Source organism: Podarcis erhardii (assembly GCF_964252035.2).
Source record: "Podarcis erhardii genome assembly, chromosome: 4".
In the NCBI taxonomy this organism is placed as follows: domain Eukaryota; kingdom Metazoa; phylum Chordata; class Lepidosauria; order Squamata; family Lacertidae; genus Podarcis; species Podarcis erhardii.
The window spans coordinates 30,277,100-30,301,653 of NC_138508.1; the positions used below are offsets into that span (position 1 = coordinate 30,277,100).

At 41.5% G+C, this 24,554-nt stretch overlaps 1 protein-coding gene across 4 annotated transcripts in view; it reads right to left on the reverse strand.

The window, feature by feature from the left end:
* Positions 1 to 24,554, reverse strand: part of DCLK1 (doublecortin like kinase 1) — a 208,010-nt gene that overhangs the window by 108,011 nt on the left and 75,445 nt on the right. For all 4 annotated transcript variants that reach the window (XM_081860335.1, XM_081860334.1, XM_081860336.1 and 1 more), the window contains exon 4: positions 312 to 411. In XM_081860335.1, coding sequence (XP_081716461.1) covers positions 312 to 411 — 100 coding nt within the window. The remainder of the gene's footprint in view (positions 1 to 311; positions 412 to 24,554) is intronic.

The following is a 24,554-nucleotide window of genomic DNA, read 5'->3' on the forward strand; positions in this document are numbered from 1 at the left end:
TCCATAAATCACAACAGATGGGAACTGTTACCATTTTCCCGTTCTCTGCCTCACTATTCAAGGTTACAGAAACCTGACAGTTAAACGTGACATTTCTAGCCTTAATAGGTTATATTTTGCAAAAGGAAAGGATTTTGAAAACATGAAGTGACTGCTTTTGTATCAAACTCTGGGTTAACAGTTTCATTTAGCCCACTTGGCCTAGATAATAAAAACCATTCACAAATGCACAACTTGGAAATTTAAAACATTTCTTAATTTTTTAAAAAATATAGATAGTGATGCATCTGTGAAAAATATTGTTTTCTTACCGCTTTCATCTAGCAAGAAGTCATCCTGATAACGAAACTTTTCAGGGCCACATGCAATGAATATGTCATCTTCGCCAAAAAAATCCTGAAGGCACATCACCTGCAATAAGAAAAAAGAAGAACAAAATTGACACCAGATATCTCACAAATGAGAACATCTAGTAAAATGGTTTAAATGCAGAAGAGATTTCATTGCGGGAGTACTCCAAATTATTGGCTAGGGGAACTTTTTAAAATATGAAAATTTTTATGGAAAACACTGGTATACTTTACCACGTTGCATGAAAATTTTGCCGTATAACTTTCATGTTTTGGCAATCTGTATACAGTATCTCTGGTAGGTTTCAGTTTACTTTGCTTTGCTGTTGGCAAAGATTATTGTGATAATTTTAACAAGATCTATTAGATAACCAGTAACTGGAGTTATGGGAAGCTTGTAGGACCCAAGCAAACAAACAGAAACAAAACCTGCTGTTTTTAGAAACAAGCTACCACTGCCACCTGACAAGCTTCTCCTCAAAATGTGCAGCTGAATAACTGTAATGTGCTTTTTGTGTGGCTACCTTGTGAAAAATGCAGCTACCTGGATGTTAACGTGAAACCGAAAGTCAGAATGTTTAACACTGTTACACTATTACTCCAAGCCAGGGGTCAGCAACCTTTTTCAGCCGTGGGCCGGCCCACCGTCCCTCAGACCATGTGGTGGGCCGGACTATATTTGGGGGCGGGCGGGGGAAATGAACAAATTCCTATGCCCCACAAATAACCCAGAGATGCATTCTAAATAAAAGCACACATTCTACTCATGTAAAAACACACTGATTCCCAGACCGTCCGTGGGCCGGATTTAGAATGCGATTGGGCCGCAACTGGTCCCCTAGCCTTAGGTTGCCTACCCCTGCTTCAGGCCCAATTCAAAATGCTGGGGCTGACCTTTGAAATTATTATTATTTTAATAAGGGACCTGGATACTACATAAGTCACATGCTCCTACCATAATGCCCAATGTGGAAAGATAGTTTCCTAAGGCACAACCTTGCCCATCCAAAATGGAAACAAATGGCTTGGTGAGTGCAGTTATATGCGACTGTGTCTGTTGTGATGGCTTCCCACCCCCCAATTGCTAAGTTTCTTTCCCTCTTTTTCTAATACTAATAGTAATGTTAATGTTTCTTTCGTATGGTATTTCACAACTGCCAGGTACGCAGAAGACAAGATCTCCTTTGGGCTTTTGATTCTGCTTTGACAGTTTGCCACAACAGATTAGAAATATGCTTCTGCTGAAACCAAAAATAACGAGAACACCTGAGTATGAAATGCAGATAAGATGTGCCATATGCAAACATGGAACAACCACAACCAGCAATTGTTTTATTTGATTCCCTTGCAAGCTACAACTATTTTCCCCTCATCATCTCCTCATTAGAGCAGTTAAACATTTATTTATTCATTTATTTAAAGCATATAGGAACTGCTCAATATTTCAAAAATGTAAGCGGTGTACAGTGCAACAACGCTAAATAATATAATTACAATAAAAATACAATGTAAAAAAACAGTAAAAGAGTAGTAGGTAAAGTCAGTGAACACAGAGCTTCGGGTTGTGGTCACTGGCTGATACACAAATAATAATGGCATTTGATTTTATTGATTTATAATATTTATAATATTTATCTTTTCCCTGAAGAGCTTAAGGTGCCATATATAGTCTCCACCCCCTTATTAATCTCACAAAAAACCCACTGTGGTAGGTTCGGCTGAGAATGAGTGACTAGCCCAGGGTCATGCAGAAGGCTGGAACAGACTATATCCTGTCCCTGCAGTCATTTAGCCTGTTCTGATAATCAAAAACGAAACCTTAGTTATTCAGAAGTATTTCCCCCTCATTTTAACTACTTCAACTTCAATATTTCTCACTGATTATGAACAGGCAGAAAATCGGAATGGATAAAAGGCTATACTAGGTCAGATTATTGTTACTGAAGCCCAGATTTGGGGGAAAGAATCTCTGTACAAAAAGCACCATGCGGACAGAATAACAAGTAGTAACCTGTTTCCACATCTTTCCCTGACATCCAATTTAAATGCTAAAGCAAGAATATTTAAGAATATCTCTCTATATGAGTGGTGTGCAAGTCAACAGTGATGATTTAAACACTGTTCAGTTGCATGCATTAAACTACATGGCGGGGGACAAACAGTCACAGCGTCCAGAAACACAGTATTTTACAGTCAACATAAGAGGAAAAAGAGCTAGTTTAATCTGGAATGTTAATGACTGCCTAAATGTGTGTGTGTGTGTGTGTGTGTGTGTGTGTGTAGGTTGGGGGGAGGGGTAATAAGTAAATCAATCTCACAGCAAAGCTTGCAAATCAAGTATTGCACTTGGGCAAAAAAAATGAGAGGCACAAATACAAGATGGGCGACACCTGGCTTGAGAGCAGTACATGTGAAAAGGATCTAGGAGTCTTGGTTGACCACAAACTTGACATGAGCCAACAGTGTGACGCGGCAGCTAAAAAAGCCAATGCAATTCTGGGCTGCATCAATAGGAGTATAGCATCTAGATCAAGGGAAGTAATAGTGCCACTGTATTCTGCTCTGGTCAGACCTCACCTGGAGTACTGTGTCCAGTTCTGGGCACCACAGTTCAAGAAGGACACTGACAAACTGGAACGTGTCCAGAGGAGGGCAACCAAAATGGTCAAAGCCCTGGAAACGATGCCTTATGAGGAACGGCTAAGGGAGCTGGGCACGTTTAGCCTGGAGAAGAGGAGGTTAAGGGGTGATATGATAGCCATGTTCAAATATATAAAAGGATGTCACATAGAGGAGGGAGAAAGGTTGTTTTCTGCTGCTCCAGAGAAGCGGACACGGAGCAATGGTTCCAAACTACAAGAAAGAAGATTCCACCTAAACATTAGGAAGAACTTCCTGACAGTAAGAGCTGTTCGACAGTGGAATTTGCTGCCAAGGAGTGTGGTGGAGTCTCCTTCTTTGGAGGTCTTTAAGCAGAGGCTTGACAACCATATGTCAGGAGTGCTCTGATGGTGTTTCCTGCTTGGCAGGGGGTTGGACTCGATGGCCCTTGGGGTCTCTTCCAACTCTATGATTCTATGATTCTATGATTCTATGAAATCTGTTATCTGGACTCAGTGTGAGTCCCCAATCCTCTTGAGCAGATTTGGAAGGTGTGCAGAAGGATGCAGGGAAAAGGGGAGGAGGAGTTCCTTTACACAAGTCTCTTGTGTGAGTGGAACAGTAGCACTGGATAATAATGCAGAATCAGCAAGAGCAGCCGTCACATCTACCAGTAGTATAGGAGTGCTTCTTCGGCCTCTTACCACTGGTGCTGAACAACTTTTGACTGGCAACTTCAAGCCGCCTCCTGCTCTCTCTTCTTAATGGTCCCTTATTAGCTTCCTCTTCCTCCGACAACAGAAACCCCAATCTCAGCAGAGGTCTTGGAGGAACAGGAGGCTGCGTAGCCTGCCTGCTATTTCAGGGCAGGCCTGTCATCTCCCCCAATTCCACAAACTTCTCTGGTCTGTGCCAGAATGCATGTTAGGCCACATACATCAATAGTTTTGACTTCACTTATAGTGACTGTTAAGTTGTGGGTGAACATATCGGACGACACAGCGATTCTTCAGACAGCTCTTGTTTATTCACAGGCCAGAACAGAACTGAACTGAAGGGTTCAGCCAACCTGCTTAAATAGTGCTCAACTACAATGCAACAGTAACCACTTTCTGTAACTATCCAATCACTGAACGTCACTTTCAATTCCTTATTTGCATATGCGGACCTGAGTGAAAACTATCTACAGTATCCCCCTGCTGGCCCAGGGTGAGAACTTCAGTATATAACAATGACTCTCTTCTTTTCATGGAAATGACTGATAAAAAGTTCCACAACTTCCTCTGATCTAGATCTCCTACTACATCTCCTGCTATATTCTTGAACATTTGCCAGCCTCTTAAAAGACCTAGGACAGAAACATCACCTACACTTGGATTAGCTTCAATATATATTTCGTAGCAATTTGTTTAATTCAGCCACAAGCAATATCATTTCATTGTGGAGCACCATCCTGCACAAAAGCCCTGGTGGCAACTGGGTTTTTTTTTTACATATCCAGAATGGTTTCTTATTCCTGAAGCTTTTCATTGAATATGACTCAAGGCAGCCAGATGTATTGACAGTGTCTTCAAAATGGAGTGCATGTTGTTTTTGAAACATTTCAAATGCACTTTTTAAAAACAATAGCTGGTTTAACTTTGATGGCAACAACCTTAAGATGAGCTGTGTGACGGTAAAAGTGATTAGCAAAATATTAACACTTGAAAAATTACAGAGTCAAGGGTTTGAATCATTCCCTCAAATTCAGCTAATTACACATCCCTCTCTTTATTGTCTTTGGCTCGAAGTCTTTCACTCACACCCATTTTGTTAATCTGTCATTACGCACACTGCATTCCATGGGGATTACAGAACATTTACAAGAATAAAATTAATGTGCCACAGACAAATATGTATGTCCTCTTTTCGTTTCCGGTCCAAGTTATGAGACAGGGATTTAATCAAAGGCATTAAAAGTTATCTGCTGTTTATACTTTTTTTGTTTGTTTGTTAAAAAATAATAATTCTGCAGAGAACTCATCCTTTTTTGTTGTTGGCAGGACATCTCCATGGTGACAGCTGCATCATCAAGCTAGGAGAGGTCTTTCATCAAAGCAAAGGTTTTTCATTTATAAAGGAGGGGAGGAAATGAGATTGTATTTACAAGAGTGCACTCTGCAAACGAACTGGAGGCTCCGTGCAGTTAAAAATTGACAGAAGCCCCATTGCACTTGTGGGCTCAATCAGATCCATGTGTCACTTCTGGGCCTAACCTCCCAGAAACAGCACACAGTTGTATAGCATGCACAATTCCGTTGCAGCATGAGGCAGACTCCAGCCAGCACTCTCCAAAGGCACGCTGTGAAGTGTGCTGGGCAGAGGGCAAACAAAATGGGGAATATAATGATGAACATCTAAAAGGCTTCCCTTGCTTCAGCTCAGCCTTCATAGCAGAGTGATCCCAGGCCAGGGTGCAATTGCATCAGGATTATTAAAAACAAAAAGCAAGGGCAGATTAAAGGATACAGACAATAAGCACCAAACCAAATGGGTACAGTGGCCTAGTTGCAATAATATATGTACCCTAAAAGGCATCTGAAGACCAGGTGTGTTCATGTGCGTTGCTGTATTTGTGCACTGTGTATTCATCTTGTTTATTGGTCTATGACTGCTTTTTATTAATATTTTGGAAGGGGTCCTAACATTTGCTACCTCTCTGAAAAACACGCATGATAGCCAAGCACTTCGGAAATGGAGAGGAAAATCTGTTCAGAAAGAGAACAAAACAGTTGCTACTGTAATTGGCTTCCTCCCCTCCCTAAAATGATGCCTATTAATGTAAATAGCACCATGCCAAATTATTAAAAAGAATGTAACTGTTGCATCAAAAAGTATTTACCAGCTATGCAAGGGAGGGGGGTGTTAAGGAAGGAAACCCCCAAATTCCCCAGAAAATTTCAGCTCCAACAAAGAACCATTCTTATTATTTTAATGTAATGTTACATACAAATTAAATTTGCATTTGAGTCCTGTGGATGAATTCAAGAGTTTGCAAATTCAGAGTTTGCTTGGTTCTTACGTTGGCTCATTGGCCTGTTCTTCAAGGAAAGGCAGGGCTACATAGCTGAACAGAAAATGCAAAGAAGAAGTCGTCTTGCTTTGTTTTAGAACAGGAAATGCATAACACGGGAGAATCAGAAGGTTTACAGAATCAAGAGTGGGAGTCAGAGAGGTCTATGCAATGCTGTGTGGATGGCTTTTCACTTATGCAACAGGAGTTTCCCTTCCTTACCTCACTTTCCCTGTGTGTTCCCAAAATCTGCTCCAGATGGTCCCCCAATCCTCTGGGGCAGATTTTGAGGGTGTCTGAGGGAAATTCTATGGCACAAGCAGAAGCCTGTTTCTCAAGCAGAACGGCAGTGTTGGGTACAATCTGGTGGTTCAGAAGCAGGACAATTATCTCTCTGCACAAGATACATATTGCAATCAAGTCTTCTCTTGTTTCCCTTTATTGCTGTTTTTTCTTCCTTTCTCCATCCTCCCTCTGTACCTTAGTTTGCAAGGGTCCCAAGGCAATTGCACCAATTCATCACACTCTTGGATAGTTTTTGTTTCATTTTAAAGTTCCTATGTTAGGTTTCCATCATTAATTTTTATTTATACATCCATGGTGCAAGCTTCTTGGGACCAGCACTGGTCCGTTTTGCATGTCTAGATTTTTCTTTGCCAGTATTACAAAGAGCAATGTGTTGCTGATGCTGGATGAGAACCAATACTTGCCTGGGACCACCTATTGAGTTTATGTCTGAGAGAAGATCTGAGCCAATGATTTCCCAGTGTACAGCTCACATTCCTAACCGCATCTTAAGCAATGTCATACTGCCAAATTCATTGTTTCGTTCGGCTAATTGTTTTGGCATGCGAAAAGACTAGATGTCATGTATCTAGGGATAACAGAGGGCCTAAAAGATCACACAGGGAGGATCATGCTAATGTCCCACTTCTCTGAAGGACGGATAAGTTATTTCTAGCACGTTCCAGCACAACTGGAACACACAGCGCACAGGCACAAATACTCTGTATGGGATAGGTCCACTTCATGAATGGAATTCTAATGTTTTCTCAGCTGTGATGTCTCGACTAACACAAATGATTTTGGGAGGTAGCCACAGAGCTAAGGCCTCATCTGCACTATATATTTAAAGCTGTATCATACCACTTTAAACAGTCATGGCTTTCCCCCAAAGAATCCTGGGAAGTGTAGTCCGTTAAGGGTGTCCAGCGTGGTTTCACAATCAATCCCTTTTCCTAAGGAACTCTGTGAATTGTAGCTATGTGAGGGGAACAGCAGTCTCCTATCACTTCTCAACATCCTTAACAAACTACACTTCCTATGATCCTTTGGGGGAAGCTGTTTAAAGTAGTATGATATTGCTTTAATTGTATAGTGCAGATGGGGGTCTAAGGGTTTTTAGGATATTAATTTATGCTTTAGTATATCCATACAGCAGAGACCTTTCTTTTCTCGTTCTCCTCTACCCTCAATAAATATTTTGCTAAGCCTAGGAGATACTGTTGACCCACAACCCCTATTCATTTCAACAGAATTGTACAAATTCTAGTGTGAACAGCAATAAAATAAATAAAGGCATGCTGCAAGAGAGGCACTTTGAGGATTGCTCCCACAAAAGATACTTCCTTTTATAATCCCACAGACATTGCTTAGGCTCTTTCTATCATCATTAAAGGGAAAGGCAAATAACCATCATAAAAATCTTACAATTAAACCGCTAAATGCTTCCTCCCAATTGCGAGCCATTTGGTCATGTCCATCACAAAGTTCCTCTGCATGATGGGGAAACTGAAACCAGGCTAAACACTATAAAGTATGCTCATTTTATTGCAATCCAATACCCAAGCAACCTGGCAATTCATCAGCATATGGCTGTGTGACTGAGATTTCACACACCTAAACAATAAAAGGGGAAGGAAGAACACAATACCGCACTGCTATGAGATGGTATTTCAATGCAATCTGTTCTTAAGAAGGGATTAGTTATAAGAGAGCAAAGCATCCTAGGCTGGGCTAGACTAATGTTTCTGAATAGGTGACATCAATAGTCTCTTGCATTTAGAAGGGTTTTCCTCTGCCAGATTTGCACTTTGCTTTGCTTTGAAGTACAGTGCAAGACTGCCATTTGGTGGCCAGACATTCAAAGTGATAAGGTATAGTAGTCTATTCAGAACATCAAATGTATCAGTAACTCTTAATAAAACAACTTCTATTCTCAGAATTGTGATGAACTAACAAAATACTTAAGCTAATATTTCAAAATAACCCTCATCCATAAGGTTTACATAAGACCCGCTTATTTGATGCCCTATAATAGTGTAGAAGTTCAAAAACATAATTACATCCACTCTCATTTGAAAAAGTATGAGAAGATCACACTAATTTCCGAGAACCACGGTCTTTTGCTTTTTTTTGTTTTGTAATGGCATTCCTAGAAACTTCCATTTTTTAGAAAAACAGTATTTAATCATTATAGCAACAAACACTACATCTTTTTGATGTACGCTATGGCTCAGTTTGCGCATAATGCTAAGCCAAATGATGGCTTAGCATAAACACATGTTTGTGCATGTTTTCCCAAAAGGAGATGGTAGCCATTTTGTTTGTTCTCCAGGATCCTGATCCTGCCACAGGACTGTGAACAACACTATAGTTTTGTTAACATGTCATCCAAACACAGGGTTGTGGTTGTCTCCACCAGAAAACCACGACTTGTAAACAAAGAACAAATCTTGATTAGAGCTCTTGGTTTGTATGGAGGAAGACAAACCATGAGCCCAGGTTCAGATGACACACTAACCCAAACCATGGCTTAGTATTGAGTAGTGTGGCGGCATCAACACAGTGCCCACACTGTCCTCTCCAGGAACCCATGCATTTACATTAAGGCATGATTTGGCTTAGCATTACAGTGGTACCTCAGGTTAAGTACTTAATTTGTTCTGGAGGTCTGTACTTAACCTGAAACTGTTCTTAACCTGAAGCACCACTTTAGCCAATGGGGCCTCCTGCTGCTGTCGTCGGAGCACGATTTCTGTTCTCATCCTGAAGCAAAGTTCTTAACCCAAGGTAATATTTCTGGGTTAGCGGAGTCTGTAACCTGAAGCGTATGTAACCCGAGGTACCACTGTACATGCAAATTGGATAGTCACATCAGTTAAGAGGCTCCATTTTGGAAGCAGATTCTTTTTTGTGTTTTTTTTACAAATGTTTATTGTAATCCAGATAGCTTGAGACAGTAGCCATTTTTCAGTTGTTAAAAGCATGTATGGGAAGCATTGGGGCAACAGGCTGTATCCAGAAAGAGACATGTTTCAAAGTCTGAAGTAATCAGACAAAAAGGAGGAGGAGGGAAGAAGAAGAAGAAGAAGAAGAAGAAGAAGAAGAAGAAGAAGAAGAAGAGAACTTCTGTCACAATTCCACTGAACTTGCATGTGTCATCTGCACTTCATGGTGGATGTGTGTATTTTAGTATTATTCCTCCTTATAGCAGAAACGCACTGAAATATTCAGCAAGGTGGCCTCCACAACATTTAATGGCAACTGATTATACAAAAGCTAGATTTCAGGCAAAAGCAGTTTCAAACATGGCCACCACTAGGTAGAAAACTCATGTGATATCTTAGATGCATGCAAATGCATTTCGAACGAAAATTAATCTTCTTCCCCTGAAATAAAATGTTAATTGCATAATATGAACCTCACTGCAAAAGCCAGGATCTGACATTTCAATATTAGTTAATTTTTAGGGAGAATATTATATTGCTAACGCTTTTGTAAATTTCATCTCTTTAAAGCTCAGGCAATAATGAAGAGTCTAACACACTGTCTGGAATTCTAACCATTCCAAAGTCTCTCTGTCCAAGTTCAGAATCAGAATACAACAATACCAAAGAGAAACGTGGGTGCATTAACAGAAATTGGGCAAGAAAACGGAACACAGATGTCAAGTTTCAACAAGTCATTCCACACCATCTACAGCTGGAACTAGTACAAAAGCAACACACATGTGGTGATAATGTAAGCATTTCATGGAATGATAAGGGCAGTAAAAGCAGCTTAAAGTGTAAACCCCTGAACCTTGAGACACCTTCAAATTCCAAAAGTGAATGTATAATAATAATTCAGGCCTTTTGTACTTTAGGAAAATGAAAACGGAGACATCTGCAATCTTGGGAAGGGTGAGGAAGGGAGAGGTCAGACATACTCCTTTACTGCTCTGTTTCCTGATCTAAACTGAGGCTGTGCTGCCCCCTTGTCAAAATGTCCAGCAGGAAGAAAAAAGCATAAAAACTCTCAGAGCTAACTGCACACTGCAAAATCTGACAGGGATTTCTCCAATGTTATATTCCACCTACATTTTCCTCAAGGCACCAAGAGTCATTTTACTTTATAAAATTTAGCAAGCCAAATCAGGTTTGCACACAATTGTACATCTCCCTCTTCCTTGATAGTAATAAAAAAAGTTATTTAAAACACACCATTTGAAGGCTCTGTTTACTATAAGTGCTGGAGTAGTTTGTCCCCACCCCCACCCCCAAAATGCACCCCAATGACAGCTTCAATAGTTGTTTTAGTTTTATAATGGATTCTGGATTCAATGGTGTCTCTATCCACCAATATTAAATAGATCTGCGAAAGGCTCTTGGTTGAGGTGCCAATAAATACAATGGGAGATGATGAGGGTGGCAGACAAGGCCCATTCAGGAGCAATGCAGTAATACCAGAGGCATCTCAGCTCTAATGAGTCCACTGGGCACCACTGAAGATGTGCAATGGCACCCTGAGTATTCTGATTGCAAGAAAGCAGATAATAAATCTTGAGAAATAAATACATTAAGGCTTTCCAAATTTGACATTATTAGTTTTATTAATACTGCTTGCATTCATCATCTTTGAAACTGTGAAGAGTGATAAGGTCCTGCTAACCTACAAGAGGGGGAGAAAAGGAGAGCTTCAGCGGTGTAAGTTACAAATGAAACATGTCTGCAACTGATACTTGATGTAATTACTTACAAAGCTTGAAGGCTGTTTTAGGAACAAGTTTGGTCAGACAGAAGCAATTTTATTTTTTTTACTTCTCTGTTGTAAAAATGGAGGGGGATACTACCACAAATTAACAGAAATTGAGTTTCAGTGATTCATTAATGTTCTCCCTATTGCTATAATGATGGAGACAGGGACAACCAGCACAATTTTAAAGAATTTGTCATTGCCTGGGCATGTTGTACTCAAAGAATACAAGAGGGATAAGAAAAATAAAATAACGGGGAGCGGGGGGAGCGGGAGAAAATAAATAATAATATTTGGATACAGTATATGTATGTTGAATGTAATGTTAAATTGCTAAAAGATGTTTATTTATTTTTGAACACATCATTGTAGTATTGTTGCACTGTAAGAACTAAATAAAATAAAATAAAAAGGCACATCCACAAAAAGAAGAGAGAGAGAGAGAAAATAACGGGAGGTTTAACATGGTGTCAACCTTGACCCAGAATTAAATTCAGTGGTGTTTTCAGCATCATTTTTATGGATTATTGTTTGAACAAGCCAGAATGAAAAGCATTACATGAGACTGCATCATGATCCAGAGATCATGAGATGCAATGGTACCACTCTATTCTTCTTTGGTCAGACATCACCTGAAGTACTTACTGTGCCCAGTTCTGGATATCACAGTTTAAAGAGCATATCAGTAAACTGGGGCATGTCCAAAAAAATAATAATGGCAAGAGTGGGAAAGGACCTGAAGATCAGGTCCTCTGGGGAAAGTTTCAATCAACTGAGCATTTTTAGCCTAGAGAAGAGATGATATGATGGCCATCTTCAAATTTTTGTTGCATAGATAGATTCTGTTTTATGCTGTTCCTAAGGGTAAGGCCTAAGGGACGCGGGTGGCGCTGTGGGTTAAACCACAGAGCCTCGGACTTGCCGATCAGAAGGTCAGGGGTTCGATTCCCCGCGACGGGGTGAGCTCCCGTTGCACGGTCCCTGCTCCTGCCCACCTAGCAGTTTGAAAGCACATCCAAGTGCAAGTAGATAAATAGGTACCGCTCCGGCGGGAAGGTAAACAGTGTTTCCGTGCGCTGCTCTGGTTCACCAGAAGCAGCTTAGTCATGCTGGCCACATGACCCGGAAGCTGAACGCCGGCTCCCTCGGCCAGTAAAGCGAGATGAGTGCCGCAACCCCAGAGTCGGCCACGACTGGACCTAATGGTCAGGGGTCCCTTTACCTTTACTAAGGGTAAGGCCAGAATCAACAAGTTCAAATTAGGAGATTTCAGCAAAGCACTAGGAAGAACTTCCTGCTGCCATGAGCTGTGAAATTTAGAAGGCGTGTCAAGGTGTTGGCAGTCTGACCAGAAGTGATGTCATGAGGACTGAGTGCTGAGGAAATAGCATCACAAGCCTGATAGGGGACAAAGATGATGTGTGGGTCTCAGTCACCAAGAAAGAGAAAGGTAAACAGGAGCTGATAAACTGACATACGGGAAAGGAAATGGGAGTGAACGAGGCAACAGCAGAGAGGATGAGGGTGAATGGAAGACTGTTAGAGATTATGGTGAAAGAAAGTAGGCCAGGAGCCTGGCATGAAGGACAGAGTGAACATGGGGGAAGCTGTAATGGAGGGCAGAAAGGGAGTATGACTCTGTATGAAGCAGAAGAGGAGGAGGAACAAGCAAACAACCAAGTAGCAACATGCAGAACCTGGTAAAGTAACAAGGTAAAGGTAAATGACCCTGGATGGTTAAGTCCTGTCAAAGGAGACTATGCGGTGTGGTGCTCATCTCGCTTTTCAGGTAGGGGTTGTCAGCATCGCCCTTGAGCCAGTGCACCAACTGGACTCATGCACTACAACCCCGACTGGGCTAGGCGAGCTGGGTAGCACTGCCAGCGACCACCTTTCTCACAGGGACAGGTCACCGTGCTGTGGACTCACAGCTTAGAGCTGAGAGCACCGGACCAATAATACAGTTGTTGCGCAGCAGAGTTTTGCAGAGTCTTGCAGAGTATAAACCACTCGGAGAGCAGCTCTGTAGAATATCTTCCTTTTATTCTATAGCTACAACTATGATACAAAACTATATACAGAGCTAAAAGATCTAAGCATAAATCAGTGCTACACTGAGAGTCTGCAGCTGCTCTTAGCAGCAACCTTATCTCTAGACATGATCTCTAACACTCTCTCTCTCTCCGATACACTGACTGACTCACTCGCTGACTGATTCACTCACTGACTAAGTAGAAAGCAGAACATTGCTCCTCCTCTCTGTAGAATCAGCAGGCTCCTCAGGAGATTCTTGGATATGGGAGGGGTGAAATCTCCTCAGGGGGAGCCGGCGTTTGTCCATAGACAACTTTCCTGGTCATGTGACTAAACCACTTCTGGTGCAATGGAGCACTGTGATAGAAGCCAGAGCGCACAGAAACGCTGTTTGCCTTCCTGCCACAGTGGCACCAATTTATCTACTTGCACTGGTATGCTTTCAAACTGCTAGGTCAGCAGAAGCTGGGACAGAGCAACAGGAGCTGACTCTGTCGTGCATATGAGACATTGTGGAGCTCTGAAGGCACTTGGGACTTGCACGGAAATAAGGTAGAATTATAAACCTGCTTTACTCTTATTTTCCTTTGGCCAGGGTAATGGAGAAAACTCTCCAAAGGTTAGCTCGACATTTATGCAACTCTTTGGAGATTTGTTCATCAGTATCTGTCAGGAAAGCACAAGTTTGGCACAAATACTGCAAAAAAATAAAATAAAAAATAAAAAATTAAACCCTATGACTGAACGTTTTCCTCTGTCATGTCACAGTATTCCACATATTACCTTTTTGGTGTTACAGTTTTGAAACTTTGTTAATTGCCAGGAAGAGAATAAGTGTGTATTGGGCGAGTGTCTGGCTGTACCTATATTCAATGCTGTCTTATGTAGCAAGGTGTAGGGATAGGTGAATCTGTCAAATCTCAGTTTCTTATTTTTTCAGTCATAAGTTCAGTTCTTCACATTTACATTAGTGTGATGTTCCCCGCCCCCAGTCATCCTGAAGATTCATCAGCATTCTAGTGTGAATTTCTCCTAATATATAAGTCTCTGGATGCATGTGGGCCTAATAGACACATTTTTGCAAAGCAACTTTCCCTGATATAATGCATTTTGTTATTTTCACTAACACATGCATTTTTAGACACCTTTTGCTTTGGCATGTACATTTTGTAGCCATTACTAGGCTAAAGGACCATACTGCAAAATTCAAAGAAGCGTGAAATTTGAAGTGTGGCTGTGTTTTAAGCTCATATATTGTTTCAGAAAGCAGAGATTCTGTTCGTGTGCCTTTAAATGCAAACCCAATCTAATTTTATCCCCCATCCTTAGTAAGGTGTCATGGTAAGCTTCAAAAGATAAGACAGGCACTGCCTCTGTGATATGATCTCATCGGCTCTTGGATGGTTTCCGAATCCCTTCCTTTAATCACAGTGTTATCAGTGCTCAAGTGGGAAGGCATAAATTTCTTGATGTGAATTTATTTTATGCCTAAAGAAGTCAATTTCATTTAGGACAGCTAATATTTTGTTTTATGCAAATCTGTTGTCACACAATTCCATGGAGAAATCTCAGCAGTGGTTATTTCAGGAGGCGGAGGCACGCCTATGAATGGCATTTCTGGCAAGTTGTGATATTCTATTTGCACACACGGTGGAGCTGCAAGCCAACAAAACAAAACCTGCTTTTAGCCAGCTACATGCAAGCAGAGAAATATTTTATCTCTCAAACGGAATACTTCTGCAAATGGGCAGTGCATTCCATTAAAATGTCCTCATACACCATTATTATTCATCTTTGACAGCAATGAAGCAAGAAGTCCAAGAATATTAACATCTACCAATACAATGCATACCGTCCACTATACATTTCAGGAAGTTGTTTGTCCTTTATGTGTTTGGACACTTGTTAGAATACTGTAATCAAATGTTGCACGATGGCTCCTGAGATGAAGCGGCAGGTTTTTGCCTATGTTTGGATATGACTGGATGCCATTTTGAATCAAGAAGCTGGACTGAACCTTTCAAAACTGCACAGATTTTAACCATGGATTTCAAAACTACATGCTAGGTACAAGGTAGCTAGTAAAATATATCTTTATCTAGATTGAGATTGATATAGATAGATGATAGATAAATAGATGATAGATAGATAGATAGATAGATGATAGCAATAGATGATAGATAGATAGATAGATAAATGATAGATAGATATAAAGATATAAATTCATTCACTAGCAAATAGAAAGGTATATAATCTGCAAGCATTTTACTGTCAAGGAATGGCACAAGAGTCCTCTAACTTTATCCTCCAGGGGAGAGCTAAACCTTTCTGTCAGCAATCTGCAGACTGCTGCTGATAACTGCTAAAACTATTTACGGTTTGCTATTAAACAGTGTACTGACAGGTTTTTGTATGAAGGCACACACAACCTCAGACGTGAGATGATGTTCAGGGCTGGCAAATGGAAATGGGTGAAATTCAAGCAAACTCCACAAACCAACAGAGTCAACTACTGTTGCATTTCTGCTTTCACTCTATGCTTCAGTCTTGTGTTGGGGTTCCCAACGTGGCATCTGTGGGCACCATGGCACCCTCAGACATACTCCTAAGCACATGCAAAGGCCTCTTGCCCCTCCATATTGGCTGATGGTTATTTTTTTGGTTGCTTGGTTGGGAGATAGTTGCCTGTTTGGAAGGGAGGGTTGCCTGCCTCTTTTACCTGTTTTCATCAGTTTTGGGAGGTGTAAGTGTAGGTTGTTGGTTGGGGAAGATTCTGAGCATCCCTTTTCCTCTGCAAAACCTGTGTTTTGAGGTATTTCCTAAACTTCTAATTGCATCCCTGCGCCCACAAAGATTATGGATCCCTTACATATTATAATAATAATGTCTAATCAAAACTAGACTCCATTTTTATTTATAAGAAATATGACTGCTTTGCAATTCAAGCGACACTACACGGTGCATATGCAATGTATTTAACACAGGAGTGCACAACCCCAATTACGAGAAGCCTACTTTGATGTTTTTTTACTAATTCAAGAAGGCTGTTGCTATGTTAATCACATATAAGTGCTGCCTTCCAGTTAACCCCTTTCTCTGTTATCAACCTTTATCTCTGTCCACTCCACCATATGCTCTCTTGCTCCTCTCTGCATCGTAAGAGCTCTCTCTGAAGCCCTGTTTTCTCTTTCCTCCAAGTGCACACTCTCTTCTCCATGAGCACTCCCACCTCTATTTGCCACCCTCTTTTTTGTTTCCTCGCCCGCTCTTCTTTCCACAGCCTTGCCTCTTTATCCCCCTTTGTCAACTCTGCATCCCACAATAACTTTTGGAGCATTTTGTGCTTATATGCTGCTCCTGTTTTGACCGCTCTTCTCAAAAACTGTCGTTGCTGTTGGGTTTCTTTTTAAAAAATTAAAAAAATAGTAACATTTAGGGTTGCTGCCGTTAATAAAGGCGGATGCAGCATATATTGCTTTTTAATATTGCATGTTGTTTTCTATCTCGAGTTCATTTTGAGGAAATAAAGGGCAGGGTATCATTAAAAATAAAGTAGTACCGCAAGGCGGTACTCAATATAGATGGGGTGTGATGCTTAGAGTTGCTCTGAATGGATGTCAAATCTTAAACAACAACAACAACAACAACAACATGGAACTGCTTGCCATCACTTCTCGACATCTAGCTCTTCCTCCCAAATGGACATGTCCCAAACTGACCAACCTATCTGGAACATCTCATCCCTTGCTTTTTCCTGTAAGACTAATTGCAGTCGTTAACAGTCGTCAACTGGTTTACCACACCTATCAGCCAATCACCCATTCCCACCACGCTTCTGAGTAATACCCCTCCCCACCCTCTCACTATATATAAGGGTCTGGTGACTTCTGTTTCAGTGTATCTGAAGAAGTGTGCATGCACACGAAAGCTCATACTGATAACAAACTTAGTTGGTCTCTAAGGTGCTACTGGAAGGAATTTTTTTATTTTGTTTTGACTATCTGGAACAGTGTAGTGTAGTGTTTAGAATGTCTGACTAGGACATGAGAGACCAGGGTTCAAATTCCCACTTGGCTATGAAGCTCATTGAGCGACCTTGAGCTAGGCATTGCCTCTTAGCCTAACCTACCTCACAGGGTTGCTGTGGGGATTAAATGAGAAGAGGGTGGACCATGTATGCCACCTTGAGCCCCTTGGAGAAAAAGGTAGGCTGTAAATGCAATCAGTCCATCAGCAATGAACTGCCTCACTTCTCCAGTTGGCAAGCCATTTCTCTCTTCACAAATCCCTTCTCCAAATCTATTATCTTCTTTAGCAGTGCCTTTTCTGGACCATCTGCCACTTTGTCTGCAACTGTGCTGCTTCCTGATCCTCCCTCATCCCATCTTTTACTGCTTCTTTATCAATCCTTGTTGTTCCTATCAAGTCAGGCAAATCTCATGTGGTCTGAAAGCCCAGTGGCAGGGAGACCGTTAGTCCTATGGACTTACAGTTGAGGCCAACACACAGTTGCTGCTGAATATCTAGTGTTTATTCACTACATTTCTATCCCTCTGCCCAAAGCTCTTAAAGAAGCTCGCAAAAATAGCAGATAAACTTTAGCAAATGCAGTTCCTTCAGTCAATAAAACCTATGCATGTTGTTGTTTAGTCGTGGCCGACTCTTCGTGACCCCATGGACCAGAGCATGCCAGGCACTCCTGTCTTCCACTGCCTCCCGCAGTTTGGTCAGACTAAAGCTGGTAGCTTCGAGAACACTGTTCAACCATCTCGTCCTCTGTCGTCCCCTTCTCCTTGTGCCCTCCATCTTTCCCAACATCAGGGTCTTTTCCAGGGAGTCTTCTCTTCTCATGAGGTGGCCAAAGTATTGGAGCCTCAGCTTCACGATCTGCTCTTCCAGTGAGCACTCAGGGCTCATAGCTTTATGTTATACAAAAATGGACTTGTCCGGGTCATGGCTTTAAAGGTAAAGGGTAAAGGGACCCCTGACCATTAGGTCCAGTCGTGGCCGACTCTGGGGTTGCGGCACTCATCTCGCTTTATTGGCCGAGGGAGCCGGCGTACAGCTTCTGGGTCATGTGACCAGCATGACTAAGCCGCTTCTGGCGAACCAGAGCAGTGCACGGAAACACTGTTTACCTTCCCGCCGGAACGGTACCTATTTATCTACTTGCACTTTGACGTGCTTTCGAACTGCTAGGTTGGCAGGAGCAGGGACCCAACAACAGGAGCTCACCCCATTGCAGGGATTCAAACCGCTGACCTTCTGATTGGCAAGTCCTAGGCTCTGTGGTTTAACCCACAGCGCTAGAGAGATTCTATTTTTCTGGTTTTCAATCCATGTTTCTGTTGTTTGATAGGCTTAAAGCAAAACATTAAGATGTGGGGAAACCCAATTCAAATCACTACTCAGCTATGAAGTCCACTGAAGCAGTATGGGGCAGCGAGGCTTGTGTACATCTCCCTCTTTCAGCCTAATTCCCCCTTTTCAAGACTCCTACAAGGCTAAATAGTTGGTGTGGGCTCCGTAGAGGAAGGATATTATAGGAATATGAAACTGTTATCTTCTGATATAGATATCTCTGTTTAAACTGTGGCTTGGGAATAACAATGCCATATATATATATATATATATATATGCAGGTTTTGGTGTCCTCGGGTGTCTTCCCGTGTAAAAGTTGGGGTGTCTAGGCGACGTTTCGACGAGGTCTCACTCGTCATCTTCAGGCTGGTGCTTTCGGCTTCTTGTTACTGGAACAGAGCAGGATCTCAGTGTTTGAGTTCCTATAAATACTGTAGAGGGGGTGTGGTGTATAGCATCCAATGTTCTGGGCAGAGAGGAAGTTCCCAGGCTAGTGTGCCTTTTCTTCTTTTGTTCCTTAATTACTTGAGAGATATCTTCCTCTCTGCCCAGAACATTGGAGGCTATACACCACACCCCCTCTACAGTATTTATAGGAACTCAAACACTGAGATCCTGCTCTGTTCCAGTAACAAGAAGCCGAAAGCACCAGCCTGAAGATGACGAGTGAGACCTCGTCGAAACGTCGCCTAGACACCCCAACTTTTACACGGGAAGACACCCGAGGACACCAAAACCTGCATTCCTGTACCCGTGAAAATCTACGAAAGCAAATATATATATATGTATATATATGTATATGTATATTACCTCAAAGCCATAATAATATTGTGTATTAGACAGAGATGCATTATTTGCATTTTAATACATTTTTATTTGCATTTTAATTTTAAAGTGTTGTAGCGTGTGTGGTGCATGGGCAGTAGAAGGATGGGAAAGAAATGTTTATGTGCATAAAAACACACACAAATAAATTAAGCTAACAGCTAAAATAAGAGAATCTAATGATAATTGGTTGTTTTGGGGGGTTTTTTTTTGAAGAATGGGAGCCTTTTTCAGATTATTTGAAGAAATATGATAATCCTCAAGCATGTTTTGAACTATGAGCAGCAGAACAATTAAAGATTATTGCGTTGTGACTATGTTAAGAAAGAAGGAGGGCAGAGTGTAGCAAAGGGGGGATAAGAAAAACATCATGGAAAATGGGAAGTTGGTAATATCAAAGCATGTTTTTAAATATGTATTGGAATTTTATGTGGAACTTTTGGAAACTTAATAAAAATGTGGGTTGGGGGGGGGGTTTAAACCCAAATAAATTAAAGAACCAGCCATCTCTAACCAATTGGGGAAAATATGAATTCTTCGTGTGCTTGTATGCCCATAAAACATTTAGTGCTGTAATTATTAATGTGTTACAGCTTTCCGTAACCAGATGCCCTCCAGATGTTGTTGGACGGGAACTTTTGTCATTGCTGATCACTGGCCATGCTAATTGTAGACCAAACAACATCTGAAGGGCAACAGGTTGAAGAAGACTGGCATATTGGATTATATTGATCAGGCCCTATTCAGTATCCTGCTCCATAGTTGCCTTCAGAATGCCTGGAAGAGTCAGCTGTTTCTTGATTACATGGGAAGGAAATATTTATGAGGGGTATGGAGTTATTTTGCACCCTCTTTCAAGTTGTAGAGAGAACACACACTCAGCCATCATCATCATCTTAGATTTATTAATTGCCTTCTAAACCTCTGTTTCAATGTGATTTCCAATGTGGCTTGCAAACCCACCTACTCCAACTCCAAAACAAACAATAATCAAATATAAATTTACTACACATTTGAATATGAAAGCCTAAATAAAGTACAAGCCACACCCATCTCCCATCATCCTTGCAAACTGATGTTGCTTTATCCATGACAAGTCTGTTGTTGTTGTTTAGTCATTTAGTCATGTCCGACTCTTCATGACCCCATGGACCAGAGCATGCCAGGCACTCCTGTCTTCCACTGCCTCTCGCAGTTTGGTCAGACTCATGTTTGTAGCTTCGAGAACACTGTCCAACCATCTCACCCTCGGCCGTTCCCTTCTCCTTGTGCCCTCAATCTTTCCCAACATCAGGGTCTTTTCCGGGGAGTCTTCTCTTCTCATGAGGTGGCCAAAGTACTGGAGCCTCAGCTTCACAATCTGTCCTTCCAGTGAGCACTCAGGGCTGATTTCCTTCAGAATGGATAGGTTTGATCTTCTTGCAGTCCATGGGACTCTCAAGAGTCTCCTCCAGCACCATAATTCAAAAGCATCAATTCTTCAGCAATCAGCCTTCTTTATGGTCCAGCTCTCACTTCCATACATCACTGCTGGGAAAACCATAGCTTCAACTATACGGACCTTTGTCGGCAAGATGCTGTCTAGGTTTGTCATAGAATCATAGAATCATAGAGTTGGAAGAGACCACAAGGGCCATCGAGTCCAAGCCCCTGCCAAGCAGGAAACACCATCAGAGCACTCCTGACATATGGTTGTCAAGCCTCTGCTTAAAGACCTCCAAAGAAGGAGACTCCACCACACTCCTTGGCAGCAAATTCCACTGTCAAACAGCTCTTACTGTCAGGAAGTTCTTCCTAATGTTTAGGTGGAATCTTCTTTCTTGTAGTTTGGAACCATTGCTCCGTGTCCGCTTCTCTGGAGCAGCAGAAAACAACCTTTCTCCCTCCTCTGTGTGACATCCTTTTATATATTTGAACATGGCTATCATATCACCCCTTAACCTCCTCTTCTCCAGGCTAAACATGCCCAGCTCCTTTAGCCGTTCCTCATAAGGCATCGTTTCCAGGGCTTTGACCATTTTGGTTGCCCTCCTCTGGACACGTTCCAGTTTGTCAGTGTCCTTCTTGAACTGTGGTGCCCAGAACTGGACACAGTACTCCAGGTGAGGTCTGACCAGAACAGAATACAGTGGCACTATTACTTCCCTTGATCTAGATGCTATACTCCTATTGATGCAGCCCAGAATTGCATTGGCTTTTTTAGCTGCCGCGTCACACTGTTGGCTCATGTCAAGTTTGTGGTCAACCAAGACTCCTAGATCCTTTTCACATGTACTGCTCTCAAGCCAGGTGTCACCCATCTTGTATTTGTGCCTCTCATTTTTTTTGCCCAAGTGCAATACTTTACATTTCTCCCTGTTAAAATTCATCTTGTTTGTTTTGGCCCAGTTCTCTAATCTGTCAAGGTCGTTTTGAAGTGTGATCCTGTCCTCTGGGGTGTTAGCCACCCCTCCCAGTTTGGTGTCATCTGCAAATTTGATCAGGATGCCCTTGAGTCCATCATCCAAGTCGTTGATAAAGATGTTGAATAAGACCGGGCCCAAGACAGAACCCTGTGGCACCCCACTAGTCACTCTTCTCCAGGATGAAGAGGAACCATTGATGAGCACCCTTTGGGTTTGGTCAGTCAGCCAGTTACAAATCCACTGAGTGGTAGCATAGTCAAGACCGCATTTTACCAGCTTCTTTACAAGAATATCATGGGGCACCTTGTCAAATGCCTTGCTGAAATCGAGGTAGGCTACATCCACTGCGTTCCCTTCATCTACCATTGTCATCGTTTTTCTCCCAAGAACCAGATGTCTTTTCATTTCGTGACTGCTGTCACCATCTGCAGTGATCATGGAGCCCAAGAAAGTAAAACCTCTCACTGCCTCCATTTCTTCCCCTTCTGTTTGCCTTCCCCTTCTATGACAAGTCTATGTTTGCTTAATTCTTTCTCCTATACTGAAGAGCCAAAAGGCACAGCAATTGGTTGCTTTCTTGCTACTGTGTTAAACTGCAGTATCTTAACAAATAGCTGTTTCCATGGAGATGGCAAACCCATGCTGCAATGAGCTACTGATTTCATCTTTAACCATTAGCTGTCAAGCCACAGCTCATTCATTATTCATTTGCTGTAAGGAAATGGCTAAAACCCAGAACACTGGAGCAGATTAAAATCTGTTCATGCAGGCTTGCAAGGGATGGGGGGTGGAACACACCACAAGTTAACTACTACGCAAGAGTCACCGAGTCTGAGTAATCCTTCTTTTTGAAGATTTTTCTAAGCCTCTTGTGCATCATCCGTTCAGTTTAAGGAAAGCGCACACAATGTTAAGTTGAACTGATCTGGATAGGCTGATTCTAAAAGAGCCTGTTTCTGAATGTCAATGTTCTTATACCACAATTAAAATTGGATGCATTTTAAAGGGTTTGGCACAATACAGGAACACAGTATATTTCTGACCTGTGAACAAGCCTCTAAGTATGTATCTTCACTTTGACTTCTTATTTTCAATATAAAATACCTATGGAACAGAAGTGTTCATCTGACAGGTGCTTTGGGACATGCTACAGATTTGGAAACAGAAACGCAGCAACAGAACATGTATTCAAAATGAATATGTCTACAAGTATTATCAGAACAGAAATGAATATATCCATTGATTTGTTTGTTTTATTTTTATTTATTTATTTGTAAAATTCCACTTCAGTTCTCTTCTGTCAAGTGAATAACTTCTGCCTCTCAGGTAAATCACCAGTTTTTAAGGCTTCAGAGTTTCATTTCCTGATACAGGTTTTAGTAAAACATCTCAATCTTGGGTTATGATATGTGTGTGATGTGCAAGAGAAGTCTTGTTTTGACTAAACTGACAGATTCTCATTTACCACTCATGTGTAGGTGGTGATAAGTTTAGTAAAGTGTCCAATTCCCTCCCCCCTGTTGGGATTTATAGTGCTTTCTTTTGGGAGTTACCATAGCCCTGGAAACTTTCACATCACCAAAGGGAACAGAAGGAACTTTATCAAAATGTTTTTGCATTTGGAAGAACCTATAAAAGTGGGAAGGGCAGCATGGATCCAATGAAGCAGTGGCCCTTGGGGGTTTGCAAGTCTCCCTTCCTCTCTCACTATGACAGTGAACTTCTGCAATGGAGAGCCTTTGCATTTGTGAAGGCTCCTTGCACAACTGAGAGCCCTGATCTTGCAAGGTTCTGAATGACTTGGGATTCATAAGGCTCTCTGCTGCAGATGTTAACTCTAATCATTTGATCTTAGGATGAAGGGCAGTATATAAATTTAAAAATCATGATGAGCCAGGAGAGTCATGTGACCTTGGGGTGGAGCTAAACGTATAGCTTCACAGCCCATGTTGCCTCTTCCCCTTTTCAAATGCCTGAATGAAGCTTTCTTCTCATTTGAAATAAATGTGTGCTCAGCCTTTATTTCTGCTAGGCTACACACCCAGACACACACCATTGCCACCACTAAATGAGATCATATTATGTACCTTCATTTGAATTATTGCCAATTAAGAAATGATCTGTGACACGCTTAATTGGTTCAATGCCGAGGTGGAAGGTTTTTGTCAGGTAATGAGGAGAAGAGGAATTACATAAGGTGACAACACAGTGGAGAATCATCTTGCCCTTCTCAGAAGCAGAAGCAATTTTATAGATTAAATTAAAGATTTCACGTATTTTGTACTTTCGTGGGAATTATTAGGAATGATTTGCCTTATGCTACGTAGCCTAAACACAGCCATTTATTCTTTAACTGAAGGATTTAAAGCCTTATAACCCAATGTCTAAGAGATCAAGGAAAGAGTGGGAGGTTTTTTGTGAATTACAATTCTTTTTTGTGAATTACAATTCTTTGCCAGCTCCCAGCTCCCTAGCCATCACAACACCTGTGATGCAATTATTGGCAAGTGAGATATTTATGCACCCTTGCCTTCCTTATGATTCAGTGCTTGACGCTGCACCTTATGCCCCTCTTGGTTATTAAAGGGAAGTAGCTATTACCTTTTCAGTCATTGTGATGACTGTAAAAGATGAAACAGCCAGCTTTGAATGAAGAAATGTGCAGCTGTTCCCAACAAAACCAATGCTACATATGCTACAATGATTACACTAGTTCAAGTACCGTTAGCTATTCTGCTCATGCAAGAACTCTGCCCATTGACCCCAAAGCACTAGGCTTAATAAAAATGGCAAGGAGCACAATGGGAAATACAGCCAGGACATATTGAAATTTCACTGCTACAATGGGTTCAGCTGCCCAAAGGTTTTCTATGCAATACCTACAAACAGAGGCCAGGGGTCCCCCTTCTT